At 43.1% G+C, this 20,806-nt stretch overlaps 1 protein-coding gene across 8 annotated transcripts in view; it reads right to left on the bottom strand.

Annotated features, from left to right (window-relative positions):
- MAP2K5 (mitogen-activated protein kinase kinase 5) overlaps positions 1–15,877 on the bottom strand; it is a 146,117-nt gene extending 130,240 nt beyond the window's left edge. For all 8 annotated transcript variants that reach the window (XM_068958133.1, XM_068958130.1, XM_068958134.1 and 5 more), the window contains exons 1-3: positions 15,596–15,877; positions 7,982–8,030; positions 2,474–2,541 (exon numbers count right to left, since the gene is read on the bottom strand). In XM_068958133.1, coding sequence (XP_068814234.1) covers positions 2,474–2,541; positions 7,982–8,030; positions 15,596–15,730 — 252 coding nt within the window. In that variant the 5' untranslated portion in view covers positions 15,731–15,877. The remainder of the gene's footprint in view (positions 1–2,473; positions 2,542–7,981; positions 8,031–15,595) is intronic.
- Positions 15,878–20,806: the final 4,929 nt, after the last annotated feature.

Below are 20,806 nucleotides of genomic sequence, written 5' to 3' on the forward strand. Positions count from 1 at the left end.
CAGTCTTAGATACAACCTCATGTAAAATGCCATATGCCAAAAAGTTAACTATGCCAAGCAGAACAAACAGGTACCAAAAGCCCCGAGTAGCCCAGGTACCTGATGCCGAACCACCTGGCTATGTCCTCCCAGTGTATAAACGCCTGCCAGAGCACAACGCATATGAAGAGAATCGTTCAGGAGCTGGGACAAGACAGCAACGTCAATCTGACAAGATAACACGTGCCCCTACATCAGGAACCACGCACAGCAACGAGTTATAATGATCTCACGCTCATATCTAACGAGTTGTAACAATGGACTTTTGAGAAGAACAAAAAATAAGTAGCTTTTCCCCCCAGTACATTCTTCAAGATAATAGAAAATTCATCCTTTTCCTTGTAGGAGATTCGTTTTCTCATGCGCATACCCTAAAACGACAGGTATAGGGACTTAGAAAGTTAAAACATTAACACAATACTGAAGTAGCCACCTAGTTTAAAACTTAAGGAAAGATATTCAGACAAGAAAAACTGCTGAAGTGGAAAGAAGTCATTTACAGACATCCCATAATTTGTAGGGAAAGTAGAGTGTTGCTCAGTCACAACTCTAATGTACTGAAACTTTAACCGTAAGCTTGGAAGCATAGCAAAGAGATGACCTTACAAAGGCATGATTAATTGCAAAATTTTGCCAGAAAAATTCAAGTGTCCCAGCTAAATGGCAACGACAAACATTTTATAGGGAACAGCGACGAATACATACGTTGGAGGAGTTCCAGCGGGGAAGCATCACTGGTGATCTAGTTGTATGAAAAAAAAAAAAAAAACCACCAAAAGAAAACCCCTAGAATACATACAAAATCTCCTTGACTGGAGCAAGATTTTCTCCCCTTCTTTCACACAACTGTCTTATGCTCTTTAATATCAAACTTGGGATACAATGGTTTCACCTCCTCTGGAAAAAAGCTCCACATGATAGAGGCTTATTTAACACATCCCTTGAAAAAGCCCTGTTTTACAGAGATCAGTCACCATCATCTGGAATCTGCACTTCTTTCACCCTAAAATTAAGTCATTGACAATGACTAAAAACTCTCTGAACCAGCATCTACCAATAGACTCCCAAGTGACTAATGGTCCACCGAAGCCTTCACGAGGCAACTTCTGGTGCGCGGAAATATCGACACAGAAAAGCCATAATACGTGCAGAAAAATCTCTGCAGATATCAAAGGATCAGAATTTCATAGAGGAAGCCTTCTCTGAGGCCAGCTAGAAAACATGACTCCACTTAAAAAACTCAGACTGCTTGATGCACTTTTGTTCTAAATTCACCACAACACTGTTTTACCAAACACTAGAGTACACGTATCTAAGAACACACCATAAAGCAGAGACTTGGGCAAGATTTAGGTGATCCAAGCATGTTCCTGCTCTGCAACAGGGAATTGAACCCCAATCCCCTACTTAGCAGCTAGCTGCTTTATGAACAAGTTTATAGACAAGGTTGCAGGAACAAAATAGCGAGTACAAAACACGGCTGCTTTTGACTGTCATTAAAGTAAGCCCTAAGACTGAAAGGGCAACTTTAACATTTTTATGGTGATGATGGACCAAGCTAAACCAAGTCGTTAAGGCCTACCAAAAACACCTGACTTCTACTCTACACAGGTTGTTTCTGATAATGTTCAAAGTTAAGATCATTAGCATAATACAAAAGCAATCTCTTGTCAAGAAGTGCACTATATAAGGAATTAACATTTTATCTGACTTAGAGAAAAAAACATACATTAAACTACGCTAATCTTCTTGCTCAATTTCATCTGAAAGGAAATATTAAATGGAATGTCATTTACATCTGCAGCATGAAAGATACATTTTTAAGCTATACTCAAATTATTTTGATTCAGTAACTATCCCCATACTTCATTTCTGTAGACAGCTCTTATATTTATAGGCACCTATATAGAGGTATTTTATGTATATAAAGATATACACATACGCACATATATCTCATATTAAAAAACAGAATATACGACTTTAAATCTTCTATGAATATAGAGCCTGCAGCTAAAATGTAACTCTTCTGTTAGGAGGGGTGAAAACAGTCTCCAGATGAAAGTAGATTTTGAAAAATTTTTAGAGCCCAGGGGTTCATTTTTAATGAGCCGTTACTTTAAGTACTGCATAAAAAATACAAGAAATTGATAGTCCATTTAGCCTGCACTATACCTAATGCAAAAGTCATTAAGATGCATTATTCTTAATGTTTATGATATGATCAGTAAGTGTACAAGTCTTTTTAAAAAAAAAAAGAGTCAACCATGTCCATATGTCTCATGTGATGCAGTTTTTAAACACCTACACATAATACAGGAATATTATACTGTGACCACTGTAGTTTACATTAACACTTTGATACAAGCAAAAAAAAAACCCGAGAACAGAAACTGATTAACACAGAAAATATCAGTATTTGTTATACTATACTTACATAGGACAGCATGGCTTTCATTTCTTCATCGCTTCTAACAGTAATCCGATCACCATCTTCATCTTCATCTAACAAAGAAATATAACACATTTACCAACAAAGGAAAAAAAAAATTACCATTTTAGCAGAGCAAGTGCATCCATTTCACCTGAACATTTACAAACAAATGAAAACAAAAAGAATGTATGTCAACTACACAAGTAATCAGTTACTCTGAAATAGTAATTTATAATGACTCCAAATATTAATTAACAGAGACTACAATCACCTGTAGAAAAGAGAGGCACAAACAAAACACTCAAAACCTTGCTCCCAACAACCGTTTTATTGCCAGAAGCTCTCCAGAAGCCTGCAGTCCGGCACGTGCTGCAATACTCCCTGCAGACACCCCTCAAGTTACTCTTTTGACATCGGAAACTGAAAGCAAAGTTTGGGCAGTTTCTTCATGTGCCTCAGTCCTCCCAGATGGCGTTAAGTTTTAGCAGTGTCCTTCATCAAAACTTAGATTACTATAACAAAGAGGATTTAAATTGCTTTCTTTCCACTAAAATCTTCTGTCATTTCTGTCATTCCTTCCTACCTCAGCTCACCAGCCCCGGGTCAAGTTCCTCCTCCCTGGGCCCCGTTACAAAGGCACTGGTATCTCTGCTTGTTCGTGACACAGTAACATCGACTTAAAAACAGTAACTCACAAGCGACCCTACGTCTGCCTGTTTATACACACAGACATACGCTCAGATGAAGACAGACGTCAGCACCCAAGCAAAGCAGCCTGTGTTTCTGTTCATAGTGCAACTACGGGTGAAGATGATACTCGGTGCGTGAACAGCATGATGGAGCAACTGCTGTTTTGCGATGACAGCTCAGGAACAGCCACAAACCCCCAGAAAGCGCACCTTCTGGCACAAGGTAAGATGCTGCTGCGGTAACACAGCCAGATGAAAGAACAAGATTCGGAAAGGCTTCAGCAGAGCAAGGCATTCAGAACGAATTATTAATATGAAGAGCTACAGGAGGAATAGACTTTCCAAAGACATATGGCAGGATTCAGCAGGTGCAGATCTACCAGGAGGCTAAATCCCCCCTATTAGCACCAGCTGGTGCAACAACACACTCCAACGTTACATGCCACTGTTGCTGAGACACCCTCTGCAGATCCTTCACTTCGCTCAGAGCGGGTCCAGCCCCCTTCTCCTCTCCCAGACCTCGTGCAAAGCTCATGCACTTTTGCTGAGGGAAGAGCTGCCCAAGTCACCAGATGACTGGGATGGACCCCTCCTCTCCAAATCAGTAACAAAATGTTAATTTCTTTTTATTGCTTTAGCTCTGGGGAGGAGGGAAGGGCTAATGGTCTGTCTCCAATTTTTGTCTGCTGCAATTTAGGTATCTTCCTTAGATTTAAAAAAAAAAAAAAAACCCACACATAGCACATTGGTGTATACCCCAGTTTTAAATGTGGGTTTTCCCTTTAGACAGGGAGCTCTTTGAAAATAAAACATCACCACAACATCTAACTGAAGTACCAAAGAACAGCAGACATTCACATGCCTTTTTAACCAAAAAAAAAAAAAATCTACTGTGGGGAATCTCAAACACACAGGCCCATTTGAGTCAGGGTACTGAAAAGCACAGAGATGCTCACCTCTTCGTGAAAGCTGACAGGGGCTTAGTGCGTAAGGATACGTCCACACCAAGGAGTTCAAACACACCAAAACACTCTGCCTGTGCTCCAAGTCAACCAGATGCAAGCAAGCTGGTCAGAAAGCCACATGGCTACAGAAGAAAAGCACTCTGCCCGAGCTAACACGCTTCAGGAGACCAAAAGCAACACACTACCATATTTCAAACACCTACTAAATACCAAAGGATGAAAATTCAAAGATGAGTGCATGCATTTATATGGCTTCAGGACTGCAGCAGACCTGCTTCTGACCCCCTCAGCATGTGAGCAGAGGATGGTGAAAAGCCTGCCTGCCCTCCTGTCGGGAGACACCCTCTAACCAATACACGTGCTTTCTGCAGTCACGGCCCTTGTACCAGCACACAAAAAGTGCCATTATTTCCTGGGATGAAAACTAACTCTTGCTTGTAGTTACGAGCAGATCTAACTTCACAAATCAAAATTACCTGAGGAGTTTCTGCCTCTGAAAACCTAGCAGATAATGCTGAGGCTATAATGAAAAGAGCAAAACAGCACGGAAGGGGAGAAAGAACAAGTGACAAATAAAAGAGCACAAAAACGCAGTGCAAAAATCTGAAAGTTACGCTTTAAAAATGTACCACAACAGAGCTATGGGACAGTGGAACAGGAAAATTGGAAGAACCACCAGCTAGTACAGCCACGTCCTATAACAGTCTTGTCTCCTGGAAGTTTAACTGGTGAACTGCCAGGTTGCTGAAACTACTTGCTAGGGCTACCAGCCTCCTGTGAGTCATGAAGGATGGAAAGACTAAGAAGAGTTAGTGAATTGAAACTGAATTTTCCTTGCCTGGAAATATTTTAGAGAGAAAGGAGTTGCAAAACTGCTATCTGGCCATAACCCAAGTCACAGCAGCACGTAGTAGCGGAATCAGAAAGGCTGAAGAAGCTACTGTCAGCATAGTGAGCACAATGAAAGCTATGCAGCAACCAAAAGGGGATCAGAGTAAAACGCAGAAGAAGTCAAGTCTAAAATAGCCAGGCAATGTTTTTTTTTTTTTAAAGAAAAACAGGAAAAAAGTATACTTCTCATTTCTTTACAGAGATTCTTGGCCATCCTATCATGACATATAAGTGGGTACAGCCCAAAAACTAGCTAAATATGACGCATGGGTTCAGAAAGATTTCCAGGCTTCTCTACTTGCCTAGAGCACAGCAATATGATTTTCCAGCACATTAGGGAAGCAAAAGTAGAACCAAAAAATCCTATGTACTGGCTGGATTTTGCTAATGTCACTTAAAATGGAGGAAGAAATCCTAGCAAGATACCAAACAGAGTGCAGCAGATGGCAAGCAAATATTATGAAGCAATCTCCACAAAATCTGCAGAGTATCACAAATATACAAAATGGCAGAGTTTGGATAAAAGGATCATAACAGGCCATATGCTGTTAGTGATTTTATTTGTAGCAATGTGTAATACAGTGGTGAAATCCACATAAAGGTCCAATGGTAGACGCAGCGCAGCCCCAGGTAGAAGCTACAATGGATGATACACTGTAGATAACGATAACTAAACAAACAGTAGAGGAGACTACACTAGATGGTAATTATCCACATCTGAAGAAGTAATGAAGCAGGTGAGAACAAAGCTTAAGCTGGTAGACTCTAGGCATTTGACATGGATAAAGTAACCAGAAAAATCAAGCATCAATATACATAACATATTTTAGACGCCAGTTAAATGGCAGGGGAAATGGTTTCGTGCAGATGTAAATGACAGACTAGAGACATGAACTGAAAGCACAGAAGCAGATGTTAGAAGACACAATGAAATAAGTATTTCCAGGAAAGTTCTACACATGGTACCATTAATATGGGCTACTGCTCTGATTGCAGTGACTGCTACTGGTGCGTGAAGTTCAAACAAAGCTAATGTGTGATGTGGGAGGTAGGTAAAAAAAAAAAAATTAACAAATTTATAAAAGAAACAGCAAGGTCTGGAGCCTGGTTTTGCTTAGGTCTCTGTAGTCTCTGCAGAAAGCCTTGTTTTCACAACAGGGCAAGAGAAACGTCCAGGCTGCAGGAAAAAACCATCTACAATCTCCATTCTTATGCCTCTGGTATTTTAGGAGGAAAAGCACACACATGTGAAAAGAGAAACGTGAAGCACTAAGTCATACTTGAAGCTTCACAAAACAGTATTTCCTTTGATTATCTACACTCAGGATTATCTGTAAAGCTCTAATCAGAGGAAAAATTCTAATAAGAATGCAAGGCCCTATCTGCTCTATGATATCTGCTCTCTCACCTTCAGCATCGCTACCTTATTCATACAGCATTTCTAATCCCCTGCAGCTCCTTTTGTTATTTCATCTCTATCAAAGGAAAACAGAGATATGCAGAAAATGATAATAAATAAATATTAAAAAGGGAACAGCAGGAGCCTTCTCCACTTGGAAGAAAACTCTAGTACAGTATCTAAGAGCCAGATGTTTGACTTTCCTTTGCAGCTTATTGCTCTTTAGATAGGACAATCCCTCCAGGAAACCCTCCAAAAATAAAAATACAGGGTTCAAAGAGTAGAACTGAAATAGAATAAGCAGACATGTCAGCATAAGCCTAAATCTGCACTCCTGCCATCACAAAGAGCTTTCCTAACTCAGCAAAAGGATGACATAATCACCTTCACAAGGTGCAAGTGTGATTAATGACAACCTCAACATATAGCTTGTACAGATCCTGTACATAAATTATTTTTCCCAGCCGACACACAAGGCCTTTTAGAACGCATTGCTACCGCGCAAGTCTAACCAGGTGGTGTTCTCCTGCCACTCTCACACCTTCTCCAGGAGCTGAAGCCGACTAACTATCCACCCTTCCTGCTCTCAGATAGGAGACTGGTATAACAAAGACAGTAGCAAGCTAGTGTCCTTAGCTTGTCCCCAGAAGAAGGAAAAGGAAAACTAACAACACAGCAGCCTTTCTAGTGAAAGAGAAAAAGACGTTTGTTCCAGTGGAAGGAAGTGTTTTCTTCTACTAACCATTCTGAATCCCTAGGGGCAACGCCGGCTCGGCCTTCCTATTCCTACAAGCACATATCTTCCAGGCACCCATTAACTAAGCCAGCCCCCTCTGGCAACCAGAAAGGCTTTGAGATGCCCTCACTGACTTTTGGTTTTGCACCCAAGGCAGCAGCGCCACGTCGCTCCCCCCAGTACGCGCACTCCGCGTGGCTGCTAAGGGATGGCGTTTCTCCTCACACGGGAGGAGAGGCGTGATCAGCTCACACCTGAGAATACGTGGGATTAAACGATAACCATAATTTGTTTTCCTGCTCTCTCAGTGATCATCAGCAGATGTTGAAAAAAAATGAAGAAAGTTCCTATTTCTAGTAGAAATTGAAAGGCACAACCTCTGGTATTGTGGTCAACCCCTTTTGAGTAAAAGGATCCAAATATAGCTGTGCTGCTATACTTGGTACAAAACCTCTGTGCTGCACCACATTTTTCTAAAAGCTGCTGCTCTTTTGGGTTTTGGGTGTTGTTTTTTTTTTTCACTAGACAATCAGAATTTTAAACTTAAACCTACAGGTACTTTATACGTTTCATTTAATTCAAGCAATATAACTGCAGTGAGGAGTAAGAGCACGGTAAGGTCATGCTGGTAATTAAAGCTATATTGTAGAAATATGCTCACTCAAGATGTGATTAAATAATAAAATATTACTTAGTTCAGTATCATCATTAAACTTGCATTAATGCATAAATATTTAACCACAACATATAATGAACATAAACATTATTTATTTTAAAAAATGACAGCTCCATAACGTGACAGAGGAGACGGTTTATACAAGCCATACTTACACTCAAACGCTGTTGTCGTCGCATCGGGCAAAACTTGACCAATGACATCCTAAAACGTAAAGGAGAATTAGCTATATATCCAACTGGAAATGCTTGAAATTATTTAGAGTAAATCATCTTAATTGCTCCCCAGCTGCGGTCAGAAGACTTTAAAACCTGCTACTCACCACTGCCTAAAAATTACAAACTTTTTAGTGCACAGCACAAATCAATATAAATCACTGTGCCCTTCTCCTTCCTCTCCGTGCTACTTTTTTTTTTTTTTTTTTTTTTGGTAAGTAACTCAATCATAATTGCAAACAAAGTCAGTGCTGCCTGTTCTTGCAGTTGGAAGAATTGATTTTGTCCTTAGGTTATAGAGGAACGTACATCTAACTCGTGGAGGTAAGTCATAAAAAGAGAGGTTTATGAATGGCTTTTTACTTGAGAAAGCACGTGCTCAGGTCTCAGTCTTTCTGCTCAGATGATCTTAGATCCTGGGAAGAGAGTTGGCCACCTCTGAACAACTGATCTAGTCTTCCCCTCCGCTGCAAGGTAACCGCATCACCCGATTACATCTCCTGTCTGGCTGCAGCTCAGAAACAACAGAGCAACATTGCTCTGGGTGGGCTTAGGGCTGCCAGCATGAATTAAACCAGGAGCTGGGAGATGGAGCAAGTCTTTGGGACTTTCACTCCACAACGGCCCAGGAAAGCGCAGGGACCCAGCAGCTGCTCCAGGCTGACGGCCGGGGGCTCGCGACGCAGCACGGCGTGCCAGGGTGCTCTCCACCGCAGCGGCCGACCGCTGGGAGGTTCGTCGTCGTCGTTTTTAATCGGAATTCGCCTTCTTCAAAACTTGGCAGACCGTTTCAAACGTATTCGCTGCCCTGTAGGCAATAAGGTTGAAACACCCAAAGAGGTGAACGTACCAACCTACAGGGCAGCCCTCAGCCTTGGCGTTATCCCCTGCAACGCAAGGGCTCTTGGAGGGAACGTGCAACTGCACCGACGCGAGGCCGGGCACAACCTCCCCCCGACGTTTCCAAAGGTTACACATCTCCGCCTCAAAGCGGCACTTTGATATCAACACTTTTACAAACCTTTTCTGCGCAACTAAACTGAGAGAAGGAAAGGATTGTTTTTAGCCTTTGCGTATAACACTTACTCAAAATTCAATGAAAAAGACCTGCTCAGATTTAACTCATCCCGGCCTTCCAGTGCCTGTGCTGCTGTCAGCCACGGCGAGGCTGCAATATGTCATGTTGGGGCATGGCATAAACGCACAGCATGGTTTTTTCCTTCCTGCTGCCTGATTTCTCATGTCAGGCAATCTTTCCACTGACAATGTCACAAAGTGATTAGAAATTAATGAACAAAAATATTTATTGAAGTATATACACTGTGAGCATCTTGGGGTGCTAAGCACTCCCCCGCATCACAGCTTTAGTGATCACTGCCCTGTCATTTTTATTCTCTGCTTTTTTGCTCGGTCTCAAAACAGGAAATTATACATTCTGTGCAATGTTAAAGAGACACATTAATAATAATGAGAAGGCAGCAAAAGCAACTAAAAAATTTCCACAGACCTAACTGGAACAAGTAATATTTCTAAAACCTCCTCTTGTTGTCTTTTCATTTTAGATGTTAACATAAATTAACAATACATAATTTATACTATTAATTGTATACAAGACAAAAGGCATTAGAATCGTTAGGTTAGCTGCATTGCATTCCATAGATTGTAAATTTGTACAGCCCCCCAAAAACACAAACATTGCCAATGCAAAATGTAAGGCTGACTAAAATTCTTCAGTGTAGATAGTTCTACAGCTCTGTAAAAACTGGAAGAGCTGAGCCCTCCGACTCTAACAAGAAATTAAAGTCTTGCCTAGAAAGAAGACTGCGCTGTTAAGTAAATATTTCTAAATCTATGTAGTTAAACATTAAAAATTCCTCAGCAAGCATACTTTAATTATGTTAGATTTAACCAATAATTTAAGCCACTTGTAAAACATTCATATGAGGGCATGGGGATGCTTGCATTAAATTGATCTGAAATATCAGTCAGGACCGCAGTTCTGGGATGCTCACAAACCGCAGTCGAGGTGCGTGGGTATGGCACAGAGACCCTTCTGGAGGCCCCGAAAGCCTGCAAGACTCCCAGAGCTGCGACAGCACTCCAAGAGCGATGGTCAATTCTTTTCTAATATTTTTTCATTTGAGATCTTTTTTTTTTTTATTCATATACTTGGATATTATCAATTAAGAACTACATACCATAAATCTGCCAAACACTAAAAATAGTTTAAAAAAAAAAAACAAACTTGGATATTATCAATTAAGAACTACATACCATAAATCTGCCAAACACTAAAAATAGTTTAAAAAAAAAAACAAACTTGGATATTATCAATTAAGAACTACATACCATAAATCTGCCAAACACTAAAATAGTTTAAAAAAAAAAAAAAAAAAAAAAACAAAACCTGCCACCACCTCATTTTGCTCTGGTCAGCTCTCAGTGTCGCTATTAAAGCAGCGTACCTGAAGAACCTCCGGCTGGGGGGACACAAACCGCACCATTACTCTGTTGTTACCACAATATTCTCATCAGCTAAATAAGACTTCCACGCTGAAACACGCTGCAGCCCTCTCAGTGACCCCAGCTCCAAGGATTATTCTAAATTTCAACAGATTGTGTGTGATGATTTTCTACTACCACAACCGCGATCACAAGCAATAAAATACCAGGACTTGTAGACAATTGTTCAAGTGAGCTCAGATGCACGATAGCTGGTATTTATCTTACAAAAATGTAAAGGCTCTGACAACGAAGAGAAAAAAAAATCAGGGGAAAGCAACTGAGGCAGGACCTCTATCAAAGCTGCTCTGCAGCAGAACCGCAGAGCACTTACCTCTAAGGCAAGAGAGCAGAAAATGTGAAAGCACTGCTCAAACATAAACATTGAAACCATGGGCCGCATTCTCATATCACTTAAAACTTGTTTTATATCAGTATGATACAATAAAGTTATCCCGAACTAACACCAAGTGTTTAAATACTCTAGGCGGGACTGTGGAAAATGAATCCAGACAGCCCAATTTAAAAAATAAGCTCACTGTAATTCATTTAATGGTGCAGTACCTTTAAAATAAGTCTGTTTACTGGTAACGTAAGGTTTGAATACCCGCTACACAGTTTAGCCAACAGTAAGGGCTCTTCCAGGAGACAGGATCAGCGTAGCTGGAAATTCAGAAAAGCGTCCTGCAGCGTGCAAGGTGCTGCATGGAGCCGTCGACCCCTGGTCTCCAACCCTACCGCTACCAACAAGTAGCCAGTCCGCTAGACTAGTACCGCTAGTCTACGGCTGTGGACAGGACACGCTGACTCCATACTGCAGTTTCTTCTCCAAAGAAGGAGCATGGAAGTAATCTTACTTGCCAGCCTGAAAACGCTGCAAGGCTCAACTCATTTGTATTCACAAGGCCCTTCACGCTTCTAGGATGCTAAATTGACAAAAATCACATTAAAGAAAATCTTGCTATTCTCAAAGATAATTCTACAGGGCTTTCTTAATACAAAGCAGAACACGGGACTTAGCAAGGCTGTTCGTCCTTCGCCTACGCAGCCCACTCAAGTCCCCAGTTCCCACCGAGGCTAAAGATCCGGGGGTATATGCTTGGTTTTAGGAACTGGCTATCAGATGTGCTTCTGCACAACTCGAGGCAAGATGGTACTTCCTACGAAACCACACGGACAGCCGGTGTAGGAAGCTGCCGGCGCTGTTGGAGCATGCCGCGCTCTGCACGTGAGCGCAAGGAGACAACGAGCACCCTCAGCATGGAAATCACCGGGATCGTTCAGGCCCTGACTACGCCCCAAATGGCAGGTGGCTGCAGGGGTTGAGAAATACAGGATAACTTGCATTTCTCTGTCTTCAGTTCAGAGAGACCGTGACAATAAGGAAAACAACGGGGTCTGACTGGAAAACAATGGGGTCTGACTAGATTATTACTTTTCAGTAATTGACCTTACCAGGGGATGTCCCAGTTCTCCATACGATCTTTAATGGATACTTTGGCACATAAGCACGCTGTAATTGCATCCTAGGTGAGTGAAGATTGCAGTGAAGGTGGGGGGACAAAAAAAGCCTTTGTGTCAGTCCTACTCCTGCTCTCCCCACCGGTTCCCAGGGCCCCTCCCCAGCCGTGAGTGGCACGGGATCTACTACACTTTAGTGTGCTGAGCCTTATTTCATTTAATTTCTGTAGTAACCACATAAATTAAGCATACGAGCATACTGTGAGGGCAACTCTCAAAACACAATCAGCTAAACAAATGAGGGTCTTGAGACAGTTCAGAGCCTATTAAACTTCTTCCTTCTTATCTTAACCTTTCACAGCTCACAAGAGAGGATTTTTGACATGAAAACGACAATCTCCTACTACATCTACAATCATACTACTGTATAGTTGCATTCCCAGCTGAATGTGACTCACCATAGCTAATTCAACACTCTTGGCTAGTATGGACATACTAATGGCACACCTACCCTCAATGCAATAGCTTAACAGTGGATGGTAGCTCTCAAAACTGAAAATCCTCTCACCAAGACGGATAACGCTTGGTGCAGAAATCTATTCACTTTCACTCAAAAAAGAGCTGGGACAATTCAGCCCAGGAACAACTCATATTCCTCTACCAGTGAACCGTGGCTGGAAACGTTTCGGCGTACGGACAGCCGGAGATAGACCTGTATTTTAAGAGAAGCCTGGTGAAGAGAACCACCAGCGATCTCCAGCAACTCTGTCTTCTCAGAACACCGTTAACAGAGTGATCTCAAAGTGTACCATGTAAAATGGCAAACAGTATGTGTGGCCCCAGCCTGATGCAGTTCTCAACATATCTCTGCAGTGCTGTGCTAAATGAAACAACCGATTCCAGTAAGGGTACTGCTCCCGCCCTCATCAGCTATGCCTGGCTAGGGTAGAAGTGTCTACAAGGCAGGCAATGGACATCACCAGAGGTTCCACAGCTGCCCCAGTGTGCAGAGCTTGCCATGGTAGTTTGGGAAGAACATCAATGAACACAGAGTGGTACATATAACTACAGCAACTGTGGCTGTGTAAGAAAGCCAGTAACATATGCTCTTGTTACGTTTGGTCATCATCTGCTGACTGGCAGGAAATTATCACCGGCACTGTGAAACAGGAAACAGCAGCAAGGAAAAAGAGAGTCTTCAGTAAGTTGAGAGGTACCAAGCTGCAGACTCGCCTGACCTGTCCTCCCTTCCCCATTCACTTCTCTCACATTTCAAGCAGCTACAGCTCCCAGGAAGCATCACTTCCATGTGACTGGCAGTCACTGCAGCTGTTGATGACTTCAGGTCCTCCTCGAGGTCCCGTGCTGTTCACGGATCACAGACATCCTTAGAAGCACACTTCAAATGTCAAGGGCTCTGTCAGGCTCTTCTCAGTGTGCTGGAGGCAAACAGTCAAATTCCTCATGGAAGGATGACACTGTTGGTGTCTCACTAGACCCGAGTTCAGTACTTTGCCCTGATCCAGCTAATAAATCAGTTCGGGTAAAGCCTATGGGAGCTCCCTGGACAGTTGCACCATCCCACCTCTGCTTATTTGAGATCTGACTCCAAAAAGCATACTGTCTCTCCTAGTATCGTGTCACAACTGAACGTGCAGCTTCATTTAAACTTCAGGCCAAAAAGCCACACGCTGACCTCAACCACTACCTGACAGAACAACCGTAAGAGCTGCAACAGATATAAACTCTAGGTGCAGAGTCTCACATGCACAACATGGTCTGACTACTGCATCTCTAGCTTAGATTGGATCCACAGACCTCCATCCCACCTTCGGCCAAGAATTTCTGCGTAAAGTCACAGGCCTGGAGTAAACCATAAGCTGCAGCTCCCACCGCATAGGCATTTAGGCTTAAACAGCTTTTACTTTCAATCCACTTGGGAAACAGACTGTGCAGCTCAAGTTTAAGGCCTGCATATCTCCAGCTGCTTTTCTGCTGTAGCAACAAGGATGCTGACTAAAAAGACGACAATTTTGCAAAAGTGCGCTCTCAGAACATTTCTCTGTTTGCTTGTAAATACTGCAACCAAACTTAGTTTTCAATAACTCTAAAACCTCAAGAGATAATCTAAGCATCATGAAATATCCCTCCTTTTCATTTAGGAAAAGACAGGAAAGCACGAAGCAGAACGTGGAGTAAACTTGGTTGAGATTCATGTCACCTGTCTTTGATGAGCACTTTGGTGAGTTGTCCCTGGCTTCCTCTGCTCTCAGTTCCCACTGGTTACAATCTCCAGAGGGCAACTGAGCCCTCCTAAAAAGCTCTCTTATCCGTTGAAAGCTCTGCTCCCTCTCCTCCACCTGTAGAAAGTTTAGGGTAGCGCTAACACCTAGGAAGGAAGAAACTGCAGCATCTGCCATCTGCTTCCATTACCTCTGCAATCCTCCCAGGCCCATCACCGAAAGTTTTCAGCAAGCCAACACCTCAATCCCTTGCATGCCCTCTCAGTAAAATATAACATGCTGACAGAGGTATCCTGCATGAGCTGTCTCCCAGATTAACAATGACAGAGGAAATTAAACGTGCACATAATCTGTGGCAGAACTTTCTTCAGGGAAACATGGGCACATAGAGTCCCTAACAGAGATGGGTAACGTAGGAAAGACGGGGGCATCCAGAGAGCTTGCCGTGAGGAAAACAGGACCCACATACAGGGTTTGGACTTTTCTTTGGAGCAAAGATGCAATTAAGAGTAAGTGGGATAAATACAGACCCCTTGGCATCTCTGAGGGGCTAGACGATGTGCAAAAGCGGAGAAAATAAGGGTCTTCACTGAGGATGCGGGAGGCAGGGCCGAGACGTGGACAGACCGCGGGGACGAAGGAGCGGTAGCAGCATCGCGGGGCACAAAGCAGCCTTCAGAAAACTTCGGGGCAGCTCAGGGCGAAGGAGACGCCGCAAAGCCTCAGCGCAGCAACCAGCGACTCGCTCAGCGGCCCGGAGAGCGGCAGCCCGCGCGCGGCGCGAGCCGGGCGGGCGCTCATCTCCACGCCACGACTTTCTCAACTGCCCCACAGCAGCGAGCGAGGGCGGGGGGGGGGCCAGTTCGCCGGACCCACGGCGTGCAAAAGCGCAGGGACGCTGCTCGTCTCCGCTCCCGTCTCCTTTTCACCGCTTGGGCACGCTCAGACCCTTCGAGTAACCAACCGTCCGGGGCGGGGGGGGCTCGGGGAGCTCCTCTGCGTGTGACAGCGCAGCGCCCTGCCGCCGCCGCCACAGCCGTGCCACCTGCCCCGCCGCCAACGTTAAGGCGGCCGCTCGCCCCGGCCGCCTGGCTCGTTTTCTCACTACAACTTTCCAGCAGGACGCCACCCGCCCACCCTACCGCCGGCCACCACCTCTCGACTCGGGCCGGAGTCGGCTCGCTTGTTTGTTAGGAGCCGGGCGCCCCGGCGCTGAGGTGAGACCCGCCGCAGCCCTCGGGGCCTCCCCCGCGGCCCACGACTGGCGGCAGCGCCGCGTTGTCACGAGCCTTCCCCGCCGGCCGCTCCGGCGCTCGGCGCTGAGGCGGGGCGAGGCGGCCACACTCACCAGCACGTCCCTGAAGAGCAGCTGCGGCGCCGAGTGGACGGTCCAGTCCACGGCTCCGCCGTCGGGGATCTTGATGCGGATCACCAGCACCTGGCTCTCCATGGCGCGGGAGGGGCCGCAGAGCAGCCAGAGCATCCCCGCCCCGCCGGGCTCACATGCTGCGGCGGCCCGAGGGGCGGCGGGCCCGCGGCAGGCGGTGGCGGCGGGCTGGGGGCGGGGGGGGGGGAATCCCAGCAGGGCCGAGGCTGCGCCGCGCCCAGCCGCCTCCCGCCCCTCCCCGCCCGCGGCAGCAGGAAGGAGTCGCGGCGGCCCCGGAATCAAAACCGAGGAGCCGAAGGGAGGGAGGCAGAGCGGGGGCGGCGCCATGTTGGGGGCGGCGCCATGTTGGGGGCGGCCGCGGGCTGTCGCCGCCCGCCGCTGACAGGAATCCGCCGCGGGGACAGCGGGGAGGCGCCGAGCGGGGCCGGGTTTGTGTCCCCTCCCCAACGACGGACGGCGAGCGGTTTGAAGAAGAAAACCAGCTGTCCGGAGAGCGGATCAGAAAGAGGCAGATCGGGACCCGTTCCCTTTCTCGTCGTTAATTAAAAGTCGGGGAAACGTTCGTTCCTCCTGGGCGGCTGATCCTCAAAGATGATGGATGGAAGTCCCGTCAAATTGCAGTGTTTTTTTTTTTTTTTCTGTAAGAACTCATAGGGCTTTCGACTTTCTTCAGTTTTTTTAGAAAAAGTTTCCTCCCCTGATATACACACACCTGTATTTATGTGCATGTTTACGCAGATGGCAGTTGTAAAGTTGCCAACTCAAAGTCGTTTAAGCCTTTTTTTTTTTAACAGGTCCTGTCCTTACTTCACTAGTCCGTCCCTATCTTAAGAAGTTACAGTCATACTACAAAGCGAACTGGTAAATTTGGGAACTGGAAACAGGACTGTTCTGTACTTTTCTCACAAGTACGGTATTTGAACATCTCTATCAGCATGCTTGAAGCAGTTTTACTACTCCCTGTCACATACTTATTTTGCTCTTTCTCTAAACCACAACATACTCTGCTAAATATTTCCTGTTTATAGGCTGCCCAGGTAGAATTTCCACGGGAAAGGTTTTTTCCCCGTGTCTATATAGCGGTGCAGCAGAACAATCCATTTCACAACACGGTCCGTTTTCAAAGACGGCGCTAATGAAAGGTAATCCCCATTAAAAGCCTAACCCCGGCTTTCTCAGCAGCAGCAGCAAAGAAAGGTTATGGTTTCAAGGGTGACAACTCTGTGACATTGCACAGTCGGCTCTCTACAGCAATCACAAGTCACGGATCCGCGATGCTCAGCTTTAAAAAAAACATTTTGTCTGACAGAAGTCTGAGAGGAGGCTGGCCACTCCGCAGAGCTCTGCAGGACAAAACTTCCCTCTTTAGCGGGAGAAGAGCATCAATATCGATGGTAGGCTACTGAGCTGCACGCTTTTATCACAGTCTCCCACGTTATCCTATATGACAAACTGGACTATTTGACTTATCGATTTAGAGGAAAAAATGCTCAACATATAGCTGATTTAATTCTGACGTATCTTCAAGCTTCCTCATATTAGAATTGGACATGGTTTGAGCTTTAGAAAAAAAAAAAATCCTTCAATGGCTATTGGCAGAGAGAAATTCTCTCTCCGTTCGGTAACTTTATAATTTAGATCCTACACTAGAAAGTAATAGAGCCCCAACTGCTAAGTTTCTAAGGAATTGGTGCTGCCCATATGGACTTCTCTCTGTTCAAATGAACCTTTTACCTACAGTCCCTGTATACCTTTCAATGATGTTTCATTTTCTATTACATTTTAAAGAATGGGATACAAAATCATAGAATTTCTATAGAACCATGATTTTTCTAAAATGCCTTTTTCATTTACAGGACTATGGGGAAAACCAACTCAATTTGCCAGATTTGCATAAATATTGTGCAGCTTTTCCAGGGCTGATCATAACCTTAATCCCCGTTCTGATTTGTGTTGATGCAGCTGTAATCAAACTTCAGGATTTTCTATATCTTAAGAAGTAAAGCACATCAAGCATATCTTTCTTGATACATGTTTGGTTTTGCCACCTATTTCTTTTAAACCCACTTTAAAACCCCATTCCAGTATTTGACTGCCACGGGAACCTCCTCTTAAGAAGTTTCTAACACAGAGGGTTAGAGAATTCAGAAAGTCACAAGAAAAATAATTAAGCAGCCAGATTTTCTCCACTAAATCTAGATGACATGTTGCCAGCAAGAAAGATGCATGAATTTCCTATTTATAATTACATATCCAAAGTCTATCAATATACTGTGTTAGAAACTTTTTATATGTTGTTCCCTTGCAGATTTTGAAGTGTCAGTTCTTTAATTACAGAAGAATCCTGAAGCCCAAGACTTCTGTAAATTCTGTTTTTATTTGTGTGGGGGAAACATCCTCCAACAGTGCCATAGACTTCCAGGCTGGTTTTACACTGGAAGCATAAGAACAATCGTTTCAGTGCAGTCTGCTGCTGCTCTCTGCTGCTTTCCATTGCTGTTAGAAAGGATAGAGGAGATCTTGAGATGGCCACATAAAGAAAATAATGTTTGTTTTCAAGCAAAAGCAAAATGCTGACACAGCTGAATACTAAAATTGTTAGATTTGCCATGCTGTCAAATCTCACAGGAATGTCAGTGAGCGGTACAGAAAAATATCGTACCCCACTGGTTCCCTGGAATATGGTTACCACGATAATTTGCAAGGTCCTCAAAAAGTAAGGTAATAAGTTATTACTTGTTTCCCTCTCTAATTCCTACTGCAAAGGAAGGTGTCTTAACGTGGTCATTTCCCATCTGTTCACTACTGCAGCCATAGTATAACAAAGTTCCAAGTCCTGCTACTGAAACTCCATAAAAAGAAGGGGGAGGAGAGAAAGAGCTGACTCCCCTGGCCCTGTCCTTGATTCTTCCTGTTTCAGAACCTGTATCTAGCAGGTTTCTCCACCCTGTTTCCGTGCCATTGGTGGAGAGATGCGTGAAGTGAACCTCAGGAGTGAATCAGGACAGTGCAAAGGAAAAAGCAGTGCTTAGGACTCACACAGTCCTCTTTAAAAAGGATTTCTACACCTACATGCTACATGCCTTTTTTTTTTTTTTAATACTGTTATTGTAAATATTCAGTGGAAATGAAAGCAGATAAATTGTGCCAATTGTACTAGGCCACATAAGGAATTGAAGTGCGCTAGAACCAGGATTAGGACCCCAAACTAATTTTGTCTAGACCTACGCTCAGACCACTGGGTAGAAGGAAATGAGGCATAGGAAGGAAACTATGGATAAAGCAGAGTCAGAAAGCCCTACATTTTTCATTATAGCTCCTACTGAGCATCTCTGGGAAATTTACCTCACTACTACTATAATTTCCTAGTATGCTTTTATTATTTAACAGACTAAATAGTTAACATTTGTTAACTATGTGTGCTAAAGTTATTCAGCACTTCTAAAATCTACTGAACTACTAAAAATGTTTCGGAATATTGTATTACACATTCTGTACTATATCATATGTAGTTGTTATATATTGTATAAAACAGACTCACAGGAAGCAAAACCTAGCTGCCAGTCCTTGGTTCACTAAATTCAATTTATCATCTCTGCTTCCTCACAGAACCAGCTTCTAGATAGATATTATGATTATTATTGTTATTATATATAAGAATGAATAAGCTTGTCATTTCTTAGAAAAAAAATGGCACCTGGTTCATTGCTTTAGTAGCAAATATTTTCTTTTTTTTTTTTTGTTAAGAGATTAATATATAAATTTCTCTGTGAATAAAATATTATGATGAAATTTGCCTTTGTTTCCTTCCCACCTTTTCAGATTACCATTGAGTGTAGCAAGCTGAATTCCCTCAGGCTTATGATAAAAGTAGGTCAACAGTGTCCTGCCTTTCTAAACATATTCTTCTCCAAAAATGCATCTCCCAGGAGAGAATCACCCAACTGTGCTAGGTTGGTCAATACAAGTGTAGGACAAGATCCCTTTAAAACTGCATTAAAAATCTGCAGAAAACCAGTCACTTTCTTTCCATGCCTTCCCACTACCTATTGACCTGAATCAGTGCCACTAAGAGGCAGTGGACTGTTCATCAAACAAAAATCAGGAAATAAATTATTTTCTCTTCAAAGGGAGCAGAATATGGCCACAAATAGATCTTTTAAAACTCTCTTTCTCATAGTACCATTTATCTGGAACTGAAAAAAAAACCAGTAAGCTTGATCTAGGCTGAATTATAACTTATAATTTTGCCTTTATAATTTTGTTTATCTCTTGCTTTAACTTTTGAATATACTTCAAAGAAAAATACAAGCATGTTTTGTGCTTAACATAATGAATATGGTTTAAAAGCTATAAATGATACACAATTACTGAAAAATTACAATGCGAACTCTAGCAGTTGGATTGAGCAGAAATGGTTGTGTATCGTTAATGATGTTACTGCACTCCACCAGATCAGCTTCAGGGGCTGCGTAATTGTTTCCGCCAACCTATACATTCTTGAGTAACAACAAAATTATTGTGATTTTTCTTACTAAATAATTCATACATCATAAAGCATGTACATAACCAGGCCCATGAATCACTAAGCATGTAGCAATCATATCTAATGGCATTTCTTCTTCTGAGAACTCAGATATTGACTTTATAATATTTGGAATTTTGCCCCAAATTTTCAAGTGTCCTTTAGAAGTGTTATGTTTTGAAATTTGCATTTTAAAATTCAAAGTTTCCTTGATCAGACTTTTTGTCCAAAGGACTGCTTTGACTCATGTTTTACAGTTTTATTCTATTAGGATTATTAATATCACTGAAAGTAATAAATTGGTTTTATAATGAACTAGTACAGGGCTCATAAACTGTGCTTAAAGTGATGCAATTGCTATTAAGATCACTCTAAGCCATACATATTCTAAGATACCAAGCAAATAGCAACTATTAATGCATCCAAATTGACTAAAGTATTTATAATGTGAAGTATTTCGTCATTTCAAATCTGAGCGGCTTCCTCTATTTTTTAAAATACTGCATATATACTAACCGTTTTTTTTGCAAGACAACCTCCTCATTGAAAATACTAATAATTGGGATGGTTTATAACTTGAACTCACCCAAAATCATGATCTCTTATGTCTGCGGCAGAAAGGTCTCATATTACTAATACTTCATTAC

Source organism: Struthio camelus, chromosome 12, assembly GCF_040807025.1.
Source record: "Struthio camelus isolate bStrCam1 chromosome 12, bStrCam1.hap1, whole genome shotgun sequence".
NCBI classification, from domain to species: domain Eukaryota; kingdom Metazoa; phylum Chordata; class Aves; order Struthioniformes; family Struthionidae; genus Struthio; species Struthio camelus.